Source organism: Oncorhynchus masou, chromosome 28 (assembly GCF_036934945.1).
Source record: "Oncorhynchus masou masou isolate Uvic2021 chromosome 28, UVic_Omas_1.1, whole genome shotgun sequence".
NCBI classification, from domain to species: Eukaryota; Metazoa; Chordata; class Actinopteri; order Salmoniformes; family Salmonidae; genus Oncorhynchus; species Oncorhynchus masou.
In genome coordinates this window covers 42,427,283-42,445,088 of record NC_088239.1, presented here as the reverse complement: position 1 = coordinate 42,445,088, position 17,806 = coordinate 42,427,283, and the positions used below count along the sequence as shown (strand labels likewise).

General features: G+C 41.4%; 1 protein-coding gene across 2 annotated transcripts; it reads right to left on the bottom strand.

Moving 5' to 3' along the window:
- Positions 1 to 48: 48 nt before the first annotated feature.
- plgrkt (plasminogen receptor, C-terminal lysine transmembrane protein) lies at positions 49 to 17,756 on the bottom strand. Of its 2 annotated transcripts, none has more exons than XM_064942066.1 (5): positions 17,636 to 17,756; positions 17,089 to 17,200; positions 10,424 to 10,554; positions 1,366 to 1,475; positions 49 to 697 (listed from the first exon to the last, which is right to left on the bottom strand). In XM_064942066.1, exons 2-5 carry the CDS (start codon positions 17,167 to 17,169, stop codon positions 570 to 572), a joined length of 450 nt encoding a protein of 149 aa, XP_064798138.1. In that variant the 5' UTR covers positions 17,170 to 17,200; positions 17,636 to 17,756; the 3' UTR covers positions 49 to 569. The 2 variants fall into 2 exon arrangements, with proteins under 2 accessions (XP_064798138.1, XP_064798137.1); XM_064942065.1 differs by having other exon boundaries at positions 17,089 to 17,173; positions 17,636 to 17,755.
- Between the last annotated feature and the right edge of the window lie 50 nt (positions 17,757 to 17,806).

The following is a 17,806-nucleotide window of genomic DNA, read 5'->3' as shown; positions in this document are numbered from 1 at the left end:
TTTTTCTATTCCAGAAAGTAAACTTTGTCATGAGAAATATCCACATGGTCCTGCGTACAGACAATAATATTTTATTCGTAGTATCATCAGCAGTCGACTTCTTTTACAATGGCAATTCATTTTTTTATACGTTTACAAACTTTTGACAGTAGTGCAGGGCTGAGTAGTGACTGCTTACCATTAATCTTAGGCATTTGAAGTCCATTTTAATGTGGCCACAAATTCTAAGGCTTAAATGAAACTAACCCATTTTCCATTAACTATATATCTGAACACCACTGGTGTAGATAATTCAGATTTTGATCACAACAGTCATTCCTAGGTCAGCCCAATAAGTGTCCTTATGTGCATGGCTGGCTGTATAATTTCGCATTCATGTGCTATCGGAATGATCAGAAACGCTAAAATATCTAACTAGGTACTTGTATTTACTGAGTTTCCGATCATTTCGATAGCATGTGAAGACATGATGAACGTTGATCGTGGGGACCGTGGAGCATCACTCACTCACTTCCATGGGTGGAGATCAGAGGGGTGTGACACTGGACAACACACCCACCATGACAGTGTCATTTCTCAAAGAGGGAGCCGAGGGTGGTCTTGGCTCTTCTTGCCTTCTCAATGCTCTCGAAGTTGGGCACACCGTGTGGAAGGTCCAATCGGTCATGTTCTGAAACCATGATGCTCTCCGCCTCTCCTGGGGACCCACACAGGCAGGAAGTGACATCAAGCAAGCAAATAATACTTTATTGTTCATTTTCTTTTCAGATCACAGAAATTAGGTTATTGCTTTCATCCAAGATACTGATATCAAACTGTGGTGGTCTGCTGTGGGTATTGTTGAAATCACATCTACCCTATACAGCAAGAATTTGGTTTACCCACGTTTAATGCATCTTTCAATTTATCTGAGGGTGGATATGCTATGAAAGGTTTCTGGTTGGCTGAAAGATAATCAAACCCAAGTATTTTTGTTAAACAGTGAAGCTTTCGGAAGTGACTTTAGAAGCAGCCAAGGGTATCCTGGCTTTCTCCATACCTAATGAGCACGGAACCCAATAACCAATGTACCAGAATGTTTGAAGTTTGACAGAGAGAAGTCGTACAAATCAAAGCAAGATCTGTCCTTTTCTTCTTAAGGTGGTTTTTGATCCTGAAATTAGGTGATTGACAACCCTGTCTCGGTGAAATCACTAACAGATGTGATTGTGAGCTAAAATACCCCTTTCACATTACCGAGCTGAGCTCTACTGCATTGACCTGGTTACGCATCCACGGTGAAAGGACAATGAAAATAAAATATGAGTTTTCAAAATATGTTTTGGGTCAGCTGTCTGTGCACATGCTAGAGGGAGAAGTACTTACCCCTCATTCGGTAGATTAGCGTTCCATACGCCATGTCCATCTGATAGGCCAGGACAAAACTGAGAGGCACGACAGGGGCAAAGAGAACAGGCTTCTTCTTCTTAATGGTACTGCAAGAGTGGGAGATAGACTGTCACAGAGATAAATTAACAATTAAAAGGGAACTGCACCCGCTGGGCTACGTGTTTTGGCTTGCTCCTCAAGAAATGCTGGCAGGCCATGACAGAAGCCAAACGTGAGTTGGCTTAGGGGTGTGGTTTGATGTGGGTGTGTCCTTTCCACCACCAAGACACCCATCTGTCAGAACCTTGCCCGCAGCTGTTTCCCCCCCCACTCAATCAAAACAAATATACCTCCTGCGGGTTGAATTCAATAACTACAGGCTAGATGTATGGTGAGATGCCGGAGAAAACTTTGAATAGGTCAGTAGCCTACGGAGTAATACGAGAAGAATGCAATTGCCGAACTTATCTAGATATTCCAAACTGTGTTTTTCTGATAACTTTCAAATGTAACAGGTTCATGTAGAATAAGCAACCCTTTACATCATACCATAGAAGCAGCGTCATGCTAATATAACAATGTGCACCTTTGTCATTCCCAGCCGATACAGATACTGTGCTTATCGTCACTTTGTCTGTTGGTAATGGGGCCACCTTGGCCAACATGTCAGTGGTCATACCTTCCTGGGTGGTGTCCCATATACGACAGGAGTTCCATGATCCTGGTGCAGAATACACAGGGTTTCTCCCTCCCCATTTTGACTGATACCATTCAATTCAATAATAAAAGACGACGATACAAGTAAAAGTTGTGTCTAGTAAAATGTTTATGCCGAGTGCCAGGTCTCTCTCCATTCAGAGACATCAGTATCAAGTCAGTCTGGACTTCATCACATCTTGCAAGTCTCCATGTGCTGGCTCCATACATGTTTCTGTGAACAAACACACAGTCACTGTTCTTATTACCAATGGCAGTTAGGGAGTTGTCGAAATTTACCCAATTGTTACCCGGAGGAAAATGGGGGAGGGTTTAGGATAATTTGTTTAGTCCAGAGGAGGGTCATTTAATTTGTAATAGATTAAATGTCATATTGCTCAGTGTTTGAGAATTAGTTGCTTATTTTATCTCGATGTGTGCCCGATGCTGCCCCTCATCCCTAATTCTCTACTGGGCATGCAATATCAAGTGCGCCTAGTGTGATCTCAATCAAATGATCTATAGCCTGTACAATAGGCCTAGGCTATACGAAGAGCATGTTTGGAGAAGCACATGGCAAAGTTATATTTCTAAGATAATGTACTTCCTTCAAGTTTTTGTGCTGCTGGGATGGTGTATATAAAACTAGGCTTCATTGCATTACACACTGCAATGAATAGGCTAACCCAATTATAAGCCCTGCTCTTGCTGATGTAAACCCTTTTGTGCTGCCTACCCAATGGCTGTGCTGTGTACGGTGGCACTTCAGCAGGCGAGTCAAACGTGTCCCCCGAAAATAATTTTGTATGTGTCCCAGAAATGCAATACCTGTGCCTGCGGACTAGGCCTACTGATGTCCTGTTCAGTTTAAGAGGCCGAGAATGAGGAGGACCGGAGGTAAGCTTGCTACTGCTATAATTGATTTGAATAAAAACAAATGTTTCATTGCCCATAATGACGCTATTTATCAGTTACTGACCTCGCAATAAGCAATAGTTGAGTATCTTACATTACTATGGAGCGGTAGCCGCGAAGCTGGACAGCGCATGTGTGCTGAAAGTAGGCTAATTATAGGCAGGCCTTAGTTTAAACAGTTGTAATTTTAATTCGACTTTAGGCTACTAACAACAATAGGTCTTTGTGCTGGAGCCTATTTCTTTCTACTCATGAAATAAGAGGTTGGCCTACCTGTTTGACAGACAAAATTATAGTCCACTATCCATAGATTTTGTCAGCAAATTCCTTCAGCCACCATGCACTCCTTAAATATCTCAGTGTCAGTGAAGGGCTTGGTGTGTTTAAGTTAAAACCAGGGCTCGAATTGTGAGGGTATTGTGGCTTTTGTTCAAGAAAATGGCTAAAAGCATAGGCCTTACCCTTGTTAGCTTAAGATGTAGAAAAAACATTTATGGACCTGATTATATAAAGTGATCTCTAACACTTTAGTCCGCAATGCTTTATGCTAGAAGCAAGCTGCAAAATGCCAGACGTGACTCCGATGTATATGGGACATCTTTGGTTTGACATTCAGAGGCTGCACAGCAACCTTCTATAGCCGAGAAGACAAAAATTGCACTTTGCTTTGGAAGTAATGTGTGATTTTGTCACTCAATTGATGTCCAACATTTCAACAGGCTATTAAACAACATACTAAACTCTAAATCAGTCAGGAGCAAGCCAGGTAGCCTAATTATATAGGCTATATTATTATTTCGAGGCTATTGCCTGCCATTTAAGAAATTGTGAAGCATTTGTGACACTACAGCACAGCATGTGTCAAACTCATTCCACGGAGTGTCTGCGGGTTTTCGCTCCACTAGGTCACTAATTAGTAAGGAACTCCCCTCACCTGGTTGTATAAGTCTTAATTAAGTGGGGGAAAAAAAAAAAAAAAACGCAGACAACCAGCCCTCGGTGGAATGAGTTTGACACCCCTGCACTACAGGCTAGAAGGAACGCTCAGCATTTCGACAACACAACAGCATCACTATACATTTCACATTTAGACTGTATTAAAATACATTTTACAAAATTATTACTTAGAATTAAATAATAATGAAATGAAAAATGCTTACTAGGCTATACAGTGCCTTTTTGACTTCACTTTTAGAAACACAAGTTTGGACAGTCTTTGGTTTGAGGATCATGTGGTGAGCTATGCTTGCCTAGTTTATTAATGTAGCCTAGCAGATGCTCTTATATTCCCATGCCCTTATCACACGCAACACAACAATATCTTGGAATAAAATCGATTATTTAAAAAAGGATAGTTAACAGTTATAATCCAGTAGGCCTATATGCGCTTGTATGTGGCCGCTATGTTAAAAAAACAAATGGCTTTTTCGCAAATTCATTGATAAATCAGATACTTCAGTTGTAACTGGTTCTGTTGCACTACATCTTTACAGTTGATAGACAACTTTAGCACTGTTCCAATCTTAAAAGACTATCCTAATTTTTAACAATTGCCTGTATAGAAATCTCTGTTGTAGCATGCGCTCACTTGTGCTCTGTTGTGGTATTAAAAAGAGTCTGCTTGCTTCTAGTCATGTAAAATGACATAGAATTGCATGAAATGCGTTTAAAATTTATTTTTTTCTTTGGACTGCAAATGAGATCGATTCATGCAGTGCTTTTTATTATAATGGAGGTCTTTTCACCTTCTGGCTACTTGTAATGCTTACTAAACTGCATATCTTTTTTATTTCACCTTTATTTAACCAGGTAGGCTAGTTGAGAACAAGTTCTCATTTACAACTGCGACCTGGCCAAGAAAAAGCATAGCAGTGTGAACAGACAACAACACAGAGTTACACATGGAGTTACCAATAAACAAGTCAACGACACAGTAGAAAAAAAAGAGTATATACATTGTGTGCAAAAGGCATGAGGAGGTAGGCGAATAATTACAATTTTGCAGATTAACACTGGAGTGATAAATGATCAGATGGTCATGTGCAGGTAGAGATACTGGTGTGCAAAAGAGCAGAAAAGTAAATAAACAAAAACAGTATGGGGATGAGGTAGGTAAATGTGGTGGGCTATTTACCGATGGACTATGTACAGCTGCTCAGATAGTAGATGTTTTAAATTGGTGAGGGATATAAAAGTCTCCAACTTCAGCGATTTTTGCAATTCGTTCCAGTCACAGGCAGCAGAGAACTGGTAGGAAAGGCGGCCAAATGAGGTGTTGGCTTTAGGGATGATCAGTGGCTCTGATCTGTCCTAGGAGTGAGGGTAAACAGTAGGCATGCTTTTGCCATCCACGTTATGTTTTTATTATTATTTTGGGTACAGGGGAGGGTCACTTTTTTTTCAAGCATTTAGGGAGGGTAAGAATCTTCAAATAGCCACCCTTTGCCTTGATGAACTTCTTGCACACTCTTGGCACTCTCAACCAGCTTCACCTGGAATGCATTTCCAACAGTCTTGAACGAGTTCCCAAATATGCTGAGCACTTGTTAGCTACTTTTCCTTCACTCTGCGGTCTGACTTATCCCAAACCATCTCAATTTAATTGAGGTCAGGGGATTGTGGAGGCCAGGTCATCTGCTGCAGCACTCCATCACTCTCCTTCTTGGTCAAATAGCCCTTACACAGTCTGGAGGTGTGTTGGTTCATTGTCCTGTTGAAAAACAAATGATAGTCCCACCAAGCGCAAACCACTTGGGATGACGTATCGCTGCAGAATGCGGTGGTAGCCATGCTGGTTAAATTGGCCTTGAATTGTTTGATCTGTATATTGTAGGTTAAGGGCTTGTAGAGTTGAAGTCGGAAGTTTACATACACCTTAGCCAAGTACATTTGAACTCCACAATTCCTGACATTTAATCCTAGTAAAAATTCCCTGTCTTAGGTCAGTTAGGATCACCACTTTATTTTAAGAATGTGAAATGTCAGACTAATAGTAGAGTGATTTATTTCAGCTTTTATTTCTTAATTCACATTCCCAGTGGGTCAGAAGTTTACATACACTCAATTAGTATTTGGTAAAATTGCCTTTAAATTGTTTAACTTGGGTCAAATGTTTCTGGTAGCTTTCCACAAGCTTCCCACAATAAGTTGGGTGAATTTTGGCCCATTCCTCCTGACAGAGCTGGTGTAACTGAGTCACGTTTGTAGGCCTCCTTGCTCGCACACGCTTGTTCAGTTCTGCCCACAAATTGTCTATAGGATTGAGGTCAGGGCTTCGTGATGGCCACTCCAATACTTTGACTTTGTTGCCCGTAACCATTTTGCCACAACTTTTGAAGTATGCTTGTGGTCATTGTCTATTTGGAAGACCCATTTGCGACCAAACTTTAACTTCCTGACTGATGTCTTGAGATGTTGCTTCAATATATCCATGTAATTTTCTTCCTCATGATGCTATCTATTTTGTTTACTGCACCAGTCCCTCCTGCAGCAAAGCACCCCCACAACATGATGCTGCCACCCCCAAGCTTCACGGTTGGGATGGTGTTCTTCGGCTTGTAAGCCTCCCCTTTTCCCTCCAAAGATAACGATGGTCATTGTGGCCAAACAGTTCAATTTTTGTTTCATCAGACCAGAGGATATTTCTTCAAAAAGTACTATCTTTGTCCCCATGTGCAGTTGCAAACCGTAGTCTGGCTTTTTCATAGCGGTTTTGGAGCCGTGGCTTCTTCCTTGCCGATATAGGACTCATTTTACTGTGGATACACAGTGGGGCAAAAAACGTATTTCATCAGCCACCAATTGTGCAAGTTCTCCCACTTGCAGGTCTACAATTTTGTTTCTGGTGTCCTTTGACAGATCTTTGGTCTTGGCCACTGTGGAGTTTGGAGTGTGACTGAGGTTGTGGACAGGTGTCTTTTATACTGATAACAAATTCAAACAGGTGCCATTAATACAGGTAACGAGTGGAGGACAAAGGAGCCTCTTAAAGAAGAAGTTACAGGTCTGTGAGAGACAGAAATCTTGCTTGTTTGTAGGTGACCAAATACTTATTTTCCACCATAATTTGCAAATAAATTCAATTAAAAATCCTACAATGTGATTTTCTGGATTTTTCCCCCTGATTTTGTCTGTCATAGTTGAAGTGTACCTAAGATGAGAAATTACAGGCCTCCTCTTTTTAAGTGGGAGAACTTGCACAATTGGTGGCTGACAAAATACATTTTTGCCCCACTGTAGATACTTTTGTACCTGTTTCCTCCATTATCTTCACAAGGTACTTCGCTGTTGTTCTGGGATTGATTTGCACTTTTCGCACCAAAGTACGTTCATCTCTTGGAGAAAGAACATGTCTCCTTCCTGAGCGGTATGATGGCTGAGTGGTCCCATGGAGTTTATACTTGCGTACTATTGTTCGTACAAATGAACGTGGTACCTTCAGGCGCTTGGAAATTGCTCCCAAAGACGAACCAGACTTGTGGAGGTCTACAAGGTCTTGGCAGATGTCTTTTGATTTTCCCATGATGTCAAGCAAAGAGGCACTGAGTTTGAAGCCTTGAAATACATCTACAGGTACACCTCCAATTGACTCAAATGATGTCATTTAGCATATCAGAAGCTTCTAAAGCCATGACAACTTTCCAAGCTGTTTAAAAGGCACAGTCAACTTAGTGTATGTAAACTTCTGACCCACTGGAATTGTGATACAGTGAATTATAAGTGAAATAATCTGTCTGTAAACAATTGTTGGAAAAATTACTTGTGTAATGCATAAAGTAGATGTCCAAACAGACTTGCCAAAACTATAGTTTGTTACCAAGAAATTGTTATAGTTGTTATAAAACAATTTTTAATGACTCCAACTGTATATTTTGATCACTATCACTGTCATCAATAGCATAGCTGACGATAGATACCCTAAACAGCACTTCATGATGACAAAAGTGAGTGCTACGGGGCAGTAGTCATTTTAATCAGTTACCTGCTTTCTTGGATACAGGAACAATGGTGGCCATCTTGAAGCATTTGGGGACAGCAGACAAGGATAGGGAGAGATTATGTCCGTAAACACTCCAGCCAGCTGGTCTGCGCATGCTCTGAGGAAGCGGCTAGGGATGCCGTCTGGGCCGGCAGCCTTGCGAGGGTTAACAAACTTAAATGTCTCACTCACGTCGGCCACGGAGAAAGAGAGCCCACAGTCCTTGGCAGCGGGCCGTGTCGGTGGCATTCTGGTATCCTCAAAGCGGGCGAAGTTGTTTAGCTTGTCTGGAAGCAAAACGTCAGTGTCCGCGGTGTGGCTGGTTTTCCCTTCGTAGTCTATGATTGTCTGTAGACCCTGCCACATACATCTCGTGTCTGAGCTGTTGAATTGCGACTCCACTGACTTTACACTGATATTTTGCCTGTTTTGATTGCCTTACGGAGGGGAATAACTACTGTTTGTATTCGGCCATATTCCCAGTCACCTTGCCATGGTTAAATGCGGTGGTTCACGCTTTGTTTTGCTCGAATGCTGCCATCTTTCCACAATTTATTGATTCGGTTAGGTTTTAATAGTCACAGTGGGTACAACATCTCCTATACACTTCCTGATGATATCAGTCACCGTATCAGTGTGTTCGTCAATGTTATTCTCGGAGGCTACCCGGAACATTTCTCAGTCCGCGTGATCAAAACAATCATCAAGCATGGTTTCCGATTGGTCAGACCAGTGTTGAACAGTCCTTAGCACAGGTACTTCCGGTTTGAGTTTATGCCGATAAGGAAGGGAGGAGCAAAATGGAGTTGTTATCAGATTTGCTGGGGGGAGCGCCTTGTAGGCATCCCGGAAGATGGAGTAGCAGTGGTCCAATGTTTTAGCAGCGCGAGTACTACAGTCAATGTGTTGATAGAACTTCGGTAGCAAGGTCATCGTTGTATCAGCTTGAGGGGGAATATACACGGCTGTATAACCAAGCCTCTTGGGAGGTGATACGGTCAGCATTTGATTGAGGTATTCTACAGTAGGTTGGGTGAACAAAAGGACATGACTTACGGTATGTTATCACAATAACACTATGAGTAGTTAATCATGAAACATACACCCCCGCCCTTCTTCTTTCCAGAGAGATATTTATTCCGGTCTGCACGATTAACTGAGAACCCAACTGGCTGTACTGACTCAGACAGTACATCCAGAGAGCCATGTTTCTGTGAAACAGAGTATGTTACAATCCCTGATGTCTCTCTAGAAGGAAATCCTCGCCCTGAGCTCGTCAACTTTATTATCCAGAGACAATTAGAGCGTAATATACTCGTAAGAGGTGGATGATGTGTGCACCTCCTGAGTCGGACTGGAAGTCCACTCCTAATACCTCTTCTCCGCCACCTGTGTTTTGGGTCAGCCTCTGGAATCAGTTAAATTGCCCTGGGGGATACGAACAAAGGATCTGATTCGGGATGCTGGTGAGTTACCGCCACACTGATATCCAAAAGTTCTTCCAGGCTGTATGTAATAACACAAAAACAATTCTGGGCTAATAATGTAAGAAATAATACATTAAAAAAACAAATACTGCAAAGTTGCCTAGGGGCTAGAAGTATGGCTTCCCCATCTATTGCCACCATTTTCTCAAACCACTAGATGTTCATTTTTGCAGCGATGGGGCACAGTTTAGCTGACATTATCAACACTGGCCAAGGCTTAAAGCCTGCATACACACAAACTCACTTCCTTGACAACAGCTCTGCTCTGTGAAGCGATAAATGCTGTACGGCCACTGCAGAAGTCGGATTGACGATGCAATGCCTTTTATGTTGATGATGGCCAAAGACCGATCAACAAATACTTAGAACAATCATTGATATGCTCGAAAACATATTATATTGCTTTACACAACATGATGGGCGGCATTGTATATGACTCGCGTGTTTTGACAAAGAACATATCTGCAATCTACATCAACCTGCATGTGAATAACAGGTCATGAACTGCATACAACACAGCCTTGACACTGCTGTAAATAAAACAGTGTTGTTGCTTTAAAGGCCACTGCACTTCACTCTTCACTTCAGTTACCCCCTGACCCTTTAGATCAGTGAGCCTCTCACACCTAACATGTAGGAAATGCAGCAACTCGGGTCTGCAAGCTGTGGCAGCAGCAGTGCGCCGTTGTACGTTTCTGAGAATCAAACCATCTGTTAACACTTCATTTGAACTGCACATCATAACAGCGTCATAATGACATAAAAGTAATAAGTCAAGATATCATTCGTCATGTCATGCTTATGCCAATAGTGCGACACTGACGTACAGTACAGTTAAAATAAAGTGCCGGCTTAATACAAATATTTATGAATCGAAATGGCCTCATCCATGTCCTATCTATAACTATTGAAGATCAGACTTAATGTGAACAAACATGTTGTAGGCCTGCTGGCCTAGTTAACACTACGGAGAACCCACCCGATGGTGAGGCCTAGTGCGGCCAGGCTGAAGAAGGTGCCGTAGTATTTGAGGAACTCCCTGGACCAGGCTATCTGCATGGCCATCTGTCTCTCTCTCATCTGATTCTGCATCAGGATCTGTCTCTCCATCTGGGGTCGGGCAGGAAGGTCAGAAACACACTTTGTCAGAGCTAAGAGTGGGCAAAACTGGTTGCAATGACATCATTATGACATTACACTCAGTAAAAATAACTTTTGTTAAGCAGCAGAACTGAGCAGGCAAAACTGTCTGCATTATGACGTAAAAGGAAGTTTTCCAGCAGCAGAAAGCAAAAATTACAACCCAAAGTATGTCTGGTTGCTAAGAATAAAGATCCCTCCCAATGTGTTCTCTATGGGTTGTTCCATCTCATTTCAACAAGCCATGACACCAACCATCTCAGATAGTGTCTGTAGTTAGAAACAGATAAGATTAGCATTCCTGAAACATTATTTTATTGAAATTGTATTTGATTTCTAAATTAAGCTAATTGATTACACCGAAATTGGCCATTTTAATTCATATGATCTTTAATAAATAGAGTACTTAACATCCGATTTGGACCATCATTCTTACTAACAATGAGTATCCAATAAAATGGTCAAAAGCCATCCACAGACCCCCCACACCCCAACAACCAGTACACAGTCTCAGTTCTCTGTTTGACAAGGAGTATAAATCTGGTTTTGCTCCTTCATCCTTGGTAATGTATATCCTGTGAATCTGGTCATGTTTTATTTTATACCCCCCTTTTCATGATTACAATCTTGTCTCATTGCTGCAACTCCCCAATGGGCTTGGGAGAGGCGAAGGTCGAGTTATGCTTCCTCCAAGCCGTGCTTCTTAAAACCCTCTCGCTTAACCCAGAAGCCAGCCGCACCAATGTGTCGGAGGAAACACCGCTCAACTGACGACCGGAAGTCAGCCTGCAGGTGCACCGGCATGTCACAAGGAGTCGCTAGAGCACGATGAGCCAAGTAAAGCCCCCCCGGCCAAACCCTCCCCTAACCCCAGGCTGTAGTGATGCTGCAACACTGTGATGCAATGCATTAGACCGCTGCGCCACTTGGGAGGGAATCCATAGATTTTTTTAAAGGGAATAAACCACACACACACAGGGGGTCTGTTTCCTGGAGGCAAATTAAACTGAAAACTGAATTGCTATCATCGAGGACTAACTTGAATTGTGAGGTTGACAGCACAATTTATTTTCACCATTAACAAAAGCTATTGGTTAAATAAAATGCTGTGATCTATTTAAAACACAAGAGACCAGCAAAATGGAAAGAAATATCAGGAACAGCGGCATCTAGAGGGCAAAACTTGGTACTTTCACACAAATGTATGGTAAATAATGAACTCAAGTTCAATAGCTAATTTCTCTGAACAGTGGAAAAAGATTCACCAGATTCACTGGGAGTACATTACAAAAGGTTGAAGCAATACTCCAAGCAGCAGCTCCATACTACTTGTCAGACAGAGAACTGATACTGTATACTGGTTGTTGGGGTGGGGTGTGGGGGGATCAGTGGGTGGCTTTTTAAAATGTTATTGGATTCCTCATGTCTTACTCATTGTTAGGAAAAATTAAGGTCCAAATCGGATGTTAGGTACTATATTTATTGAAGATTATATGAATCCTATAAATTACAAATGGCCAATTTGGGTGGAGTCTATTAGCTTATTTTCTCAAAGATCAAATTATATTTCAACAAAATAATGTTTCAGGAATGCTAATCTTATCTGTTTCTAACTACAGAAACAATTTCAGAACAACCAGATGGTGGGTGTCAAAATCCTCTTGTGCTTTTTGAGGTGGAATGACTCCCATGTCATAAAACATTTTAGAAAAAGGCTGTGCCGTTATCCTCGCGTGGTGAGGCATTGAAATGCATTGAAAAAGGGGTTATACATTACATATTACTTTAACAAAATCTCTTTCTCTGACCAATTGTATGAGCATAAAATAGAATTGTAAAACATTTGAGCATACAATAAAGCTCTGTATTAGAATTTTTATGTTATACAGTTTTGCTCATTTCTATCAAGGGTGTCAATTTCGGACCCCACTGTAAAAAGGACATCAATTATAGTATGTCATGCGATGATGATTTATGACAATTTATATTTTTTGGGTCATTTGTGGCAACATCAAATATTGGAACGGTAAGTGGGTCAGAATTGACAGAGCACTAGACAACATGGTAAAGGACATATAATGACAACAAAAAATATCACTGACATTGTCTGAACATTTAGGAATGGTTAAAAAAACAAGCTCAACGGTGATCGCCATTGAAAGTTATTTTTAGTGTAGGACTAGGCTTAATCTAGTCCAGACAATTGTTAGATTCCAAGATTTCAAATGGAATTTCAAATAAAGCTTTACATTTCTGCAAACAGACGTTTCGTCCACTCTTTCTCATGTGGTGATCTGAATGACGAGAGGTAGAGTGAGACTGATTGGCTCAATTTGAGACTCATTAGTCATTACTCAATTGATTTTAGAGTCACACAACCCATTGTGAAGAAGTTACATGACCAATCAATCATGAAAGCCATTGTGTCCTCAAGAAGCTGGAAGTATCATGTCTGCCTGATTGCCCGAGTGTCATTAACGCCATTAACAGAGTGCTGCTGAATAGCGCATGGAGGGAGATGGAGGTGTTGTGACGTGAGAAGGGTGGAGCTCGTTGGTAGTTCCAGCCCGAATAGATCACCTCCTCCATCCAGTCAGGAGGCCTCTCACTGGGCCGGGTCACAGAGTAGAAAGTAATCCAGTGAAGGTGTCCCAAATGGCATCCTAATAATAAATAGTTGATTGGATTTATATAGCGCTTTTCTACCAACTGAGGTACTCCTAGCGCTTCACATAGGTTGAAACTCACCTAATTCACCACCAATGTGCTGCCCGGCAACCATTTTTGTGCCAGATCGCTCACTACACATCACCTATCTGGTGGAGAGGTGAGTGAAACGGCAATTAGAAATGAGGGGGATGACTAGGTGGCCATGATGGAATGGGGCCAGGTAGGACATTTTTCCAGGACACCAGGGTTAACCATCAGGCAGGTGGGGAATTGTCATCTGCAGTAATTTAAATGGGCTTGACACTTTAGATTGTATGGCCACCAGACATCGATTTCAGCATGTTTTTCCACCAACAACGTTGCGTCATCAAACTGGAGATGGCTAAGGAAGCAGAACCCACCCTCCCCACTAAAAAAATGGAAACACCACAGAGGAAAGATGTACAGTTAAGATAAAGTATAGTGTATTTTAAAGGCTTATTTCCGGCAGTGTGTAATGTATTTTTATTAGGTCCACGTAAGGTAGTGGGCCCATTTAACAGTTTATATACCTCAGAGCGCAAAAGGGGGTCACCAGTGCATTCGGGCAGATAGGAAAGATTTCTTCTCGTGTATACCACATTGATGTCTGAGTAAGGCATTAGGCCAATGTTTTGTAGGACTTTGATTGCATGGGGCTATACCAAATCCCTGCAGCCAAGACATAGGCCTATGAAGAACCTTTACCAACTCAAGCTTTAACGCAAAGTCATGCTCAAATATAATCTGTTCTGAATAGTCAGATAGGGGGTTAGGGATCGGGAAGCAGGGGGAGTCAGGAGGCGTGGGGAAGTCGAGGGAGGAGGAGTATGGAGGTGACAAAGTGGTTATTAATCTGTGGAGGAAGTTCACTGACATTTCCTAAAGGCCATGTGGAGGGATGTTCTTGACTGAGCATTAAACCAAACAATAGAGACCATCTCAAATAATCAAGACAAGTTTCTAAAGCAACTTTTATTTTTAGTGTGTTGAGCCTAGTTAGGAGAGAACTTTTTGATGGTGATAAGGTTTTATTATCTCACGTATCGTCATACGCAGGGAAACAATTTGAGCTTTGTGAAAGACCAGACAGTGGGGGGTGTGAATGACTGTCTTCAAATACTAAATTATGAGCAATAATCATCTAGATTCAATGCTGTTCCACCTTCCTCATAACATCAGGCCACACACACACCCCTATAATTTGAGGGCTATTTTTCCCATATTTTGATAATGATGAATAAAAATGTCATAGCCTTCAATCATGCACAACACCATAAAAACTGACCATTTAATAATTAAATCATGGACAATAACATAAAACGTTTTTGAGATTCCACTACAATGAGCAGTGACGTAGGTTTGACATCTTAATGCAGGAGAGAGGGAGAAGACATATGCTAGATACACCAGCTATCCTTTTAAAATTGCCAGGTTGATTCCATTCATTACCAAGTGTCAGTAATTTACATCGACAAGGAGATGGCTACAGTACAGTAATGTTCTATTTCTAGGTGATTGTGTCCTCACATTACCTTTAAGAATGTAAAAAAAAAAAAAAAAGTTGCATTAGGCACATGATAACACAATGGCGTGTTTTACAGTATGTATTTTTACAACGATGATATCTGGCGTTAATAAGTTTGTCACCACCTATGGGCACTTGTCTGAAAATGACATTGTTCTGCTACAAACAATGATCACAGGTGCTGATGGCCTCACAGGCAAAAATGCAAAATGTATTCTTCCACAAAATGGAGGGAAAAAGCTTTTTAACTTGTTGCAAAAAGCCACCTCTAACGATTGCAATAAAATCGTTGTTTTACAACCTGCTTAAACTAGCCCCGAGAGGATGGAAGCACCTCAATTCATCTTAGAGACTGCGGTTGCTGTGATATTCTAGAATCTAGGGGAAACTACTGAGCACAAATAAAATGTGTGCTACTCAGTGGGCAAAACTCATTTAAAATACATCTTTACAACCAGAAACCTGGCAAAACTGGTTGAGAAGATGCCATTACAACCGTTGTAATGACATAATTTCAACCAGTTTTGCCCAGTTTTACCCCCTGGGTAGGCAGGCACACCTGAAACGTATATACCTTCCCTCCAAGATACAGAAATATATAATGTCCACAAATTGTATAGGTTTATATATGAATCTTTGTAATGGCTTTTGCATTCATGAAGACATAACAGACCAGGGGTGTAAGCACTTTGAGCCATTTACACTTTTCTAACATCAATAAGGCAGTGGTTCTCAAACTTCTCCTGGGGACCCGCACCTGTTCCATACATTTGATCAATTTTAAAGCTAGCACAGCTGATTCAACTAAACATCAAGCCCTTGACTAACACCATGCCCAAACTGGACGCATATAGATTTTGTCCCCCCCACACCAAACGCGATCACGACACGCAAGTTGAAATATCAAAACAAACTCTGAACCAATTATATTAATTTGGGGACAGGTCAAAAAGCATTAAACATGTATGGCAATATAGCTAGCTAGCTTGCAGTTGCTAGCTAATTTGTCCTATTTAGCTAGCTTGCTGTTGCTAGCCAATTTGTCCTGAGAACTAAACATTGAGTTGTTATTTTACCTGAAATGCACAAGGTCCTCTACTCTGACAATTAATCCACACACAAAACTGTCATCCGAGTAATTTCAAGTTCTCTCTCCATCCTAGGCTTTTTCTTCTTTGGACTTTATGGCCATTGGCATCCAACTTTCCTAACAAGGTGTATTACCACAACCGACTGACCTCAGTTCATCTTTCAATCACCCACGTGGGTATAACCAATGAGGAGATGGCACGTGGGTATATGCTTCTAAAAGCCAATGAGGAGATGGGAAAGGCAGGACATGCATCGCGATGGACTTCTAGTTGCTTGGCAATGCAGACGCGAGCAGTGTGGGTGCAATTATTGAATAACATGTGTAAATGTATTTTGCAGCGCTCGCGACGCGTTTGGATAGTGTGTAAGTGAATCAGGTGAGCTAGTTCAGGGCTTCAACAAAATTGTGAATCTTCTGGGGGCCCCAAGGAGAGGTGTGAGAACCACTGCAATAGGGGGCAATCAGTGGTAAAAGTGGTTGAGTAGCCTATGACGTCAAATCAATTAACTTAATAACACATCAAATATTAAATTGATTATAAACTGTTATATCCCCATTTCAGGTAAGTCTAATGTTGAGGCCATGGGAATGTAAATCAGACATTTTATATAATTACCTTATTTTGAAAAGCCCTGGAACCACACTTCTTATTGGCCCCATGCATATCAAATGTTTCTCAATTCATCGGCCTACATAACGGTAACTAAAATCATCTCCTTGGCTTCCAACTGGTGAGATATGGTGAGGTAGTCTAATTCAGGGGTTCTCAAACTTCAGGACGGAGGGGTAGGGGGAGACACCCAAGCCCCCATTTTGGGAACCACTGGTCTAATTGACAAGTACATTTTTAAAATTACCTTTATTTACCTATGAAAGTCTGTTAAGAACAAATTCTTAATTACAACACGTGTAGGATCATAGGCTATTTTTTTGGCTGTATTTACTGCTATGTGCGGTGGCACTGCCTCCCAGAAGTAGAAAACATACATAGGATGACTTAACATCTTAGATCATGTAAATATTCTCTGAATAATGACCATAATTGTAATGTTACAATTTTTACTGGTACGTATGACCGGCATGTCAGTAGAGATGATTCAGACTCCTTTGTATAATCTGTACAAGTGTATTATCCCACCCTCTCACATGGGGAAATTCATTGGAATCTTTGGTAGGCTATGTATAAGCATCTCACCTGGAGCCGTGCGTTGTGCAGCATGAACTCCTGCTGCTTCTTGAAGTTCTGGTCCATAGATTTAGACAGCATAAAACCCATGGTGCTGGTTTAGATAAAATGAAGCCACATGCTATGAGATAAAGCAAGGGTCAGGGCTCTGGGTTTATCCTGGCCTGGAAAAACTCATGGCCCTATTAAAGCAAGATGTGCATACTACTGTAGGTGGCTGGGCCACCAACAAAACAATGAGGATTTCTATGGTAGCAACTGCTGCTAGCTAAACAATATATGTAGCTATAGGGCACTGCTCAATGAATGACATTCCATGGGTGCAAAAATACGTTTGTTAAATTTATAGCTAGCTAAAACTGTTAATAAACGTGTGACACTCGACGCCTGCTTACAGTAAGTGGCTAGCTAGTGGTGCATTGAATCATTATTAGCTAGCAAAGTCAGCTAGCTACTAGTAGTAGTTGGCGCGTTAAGGCAAACATTTCCACATTTTAAATTATTGTATGCGGTCTTGAAAAGCCACGTCGATTCGCTGTGGCAGTAAAAAACATACCTTGTATTTTATGTCGCTATTCTATAGATTTATTTAGCTAGTTAGTTATGATTCATGTGTGCTGCTCCGCTAAAGTTTCCTTTTCCCAAGTTCTATGGGCATGTTCACGGAAGCAAGCAAGCATGCGCTGCCCACAACACACAGGCGTCTCACTCATTGGTCAGAATTTTG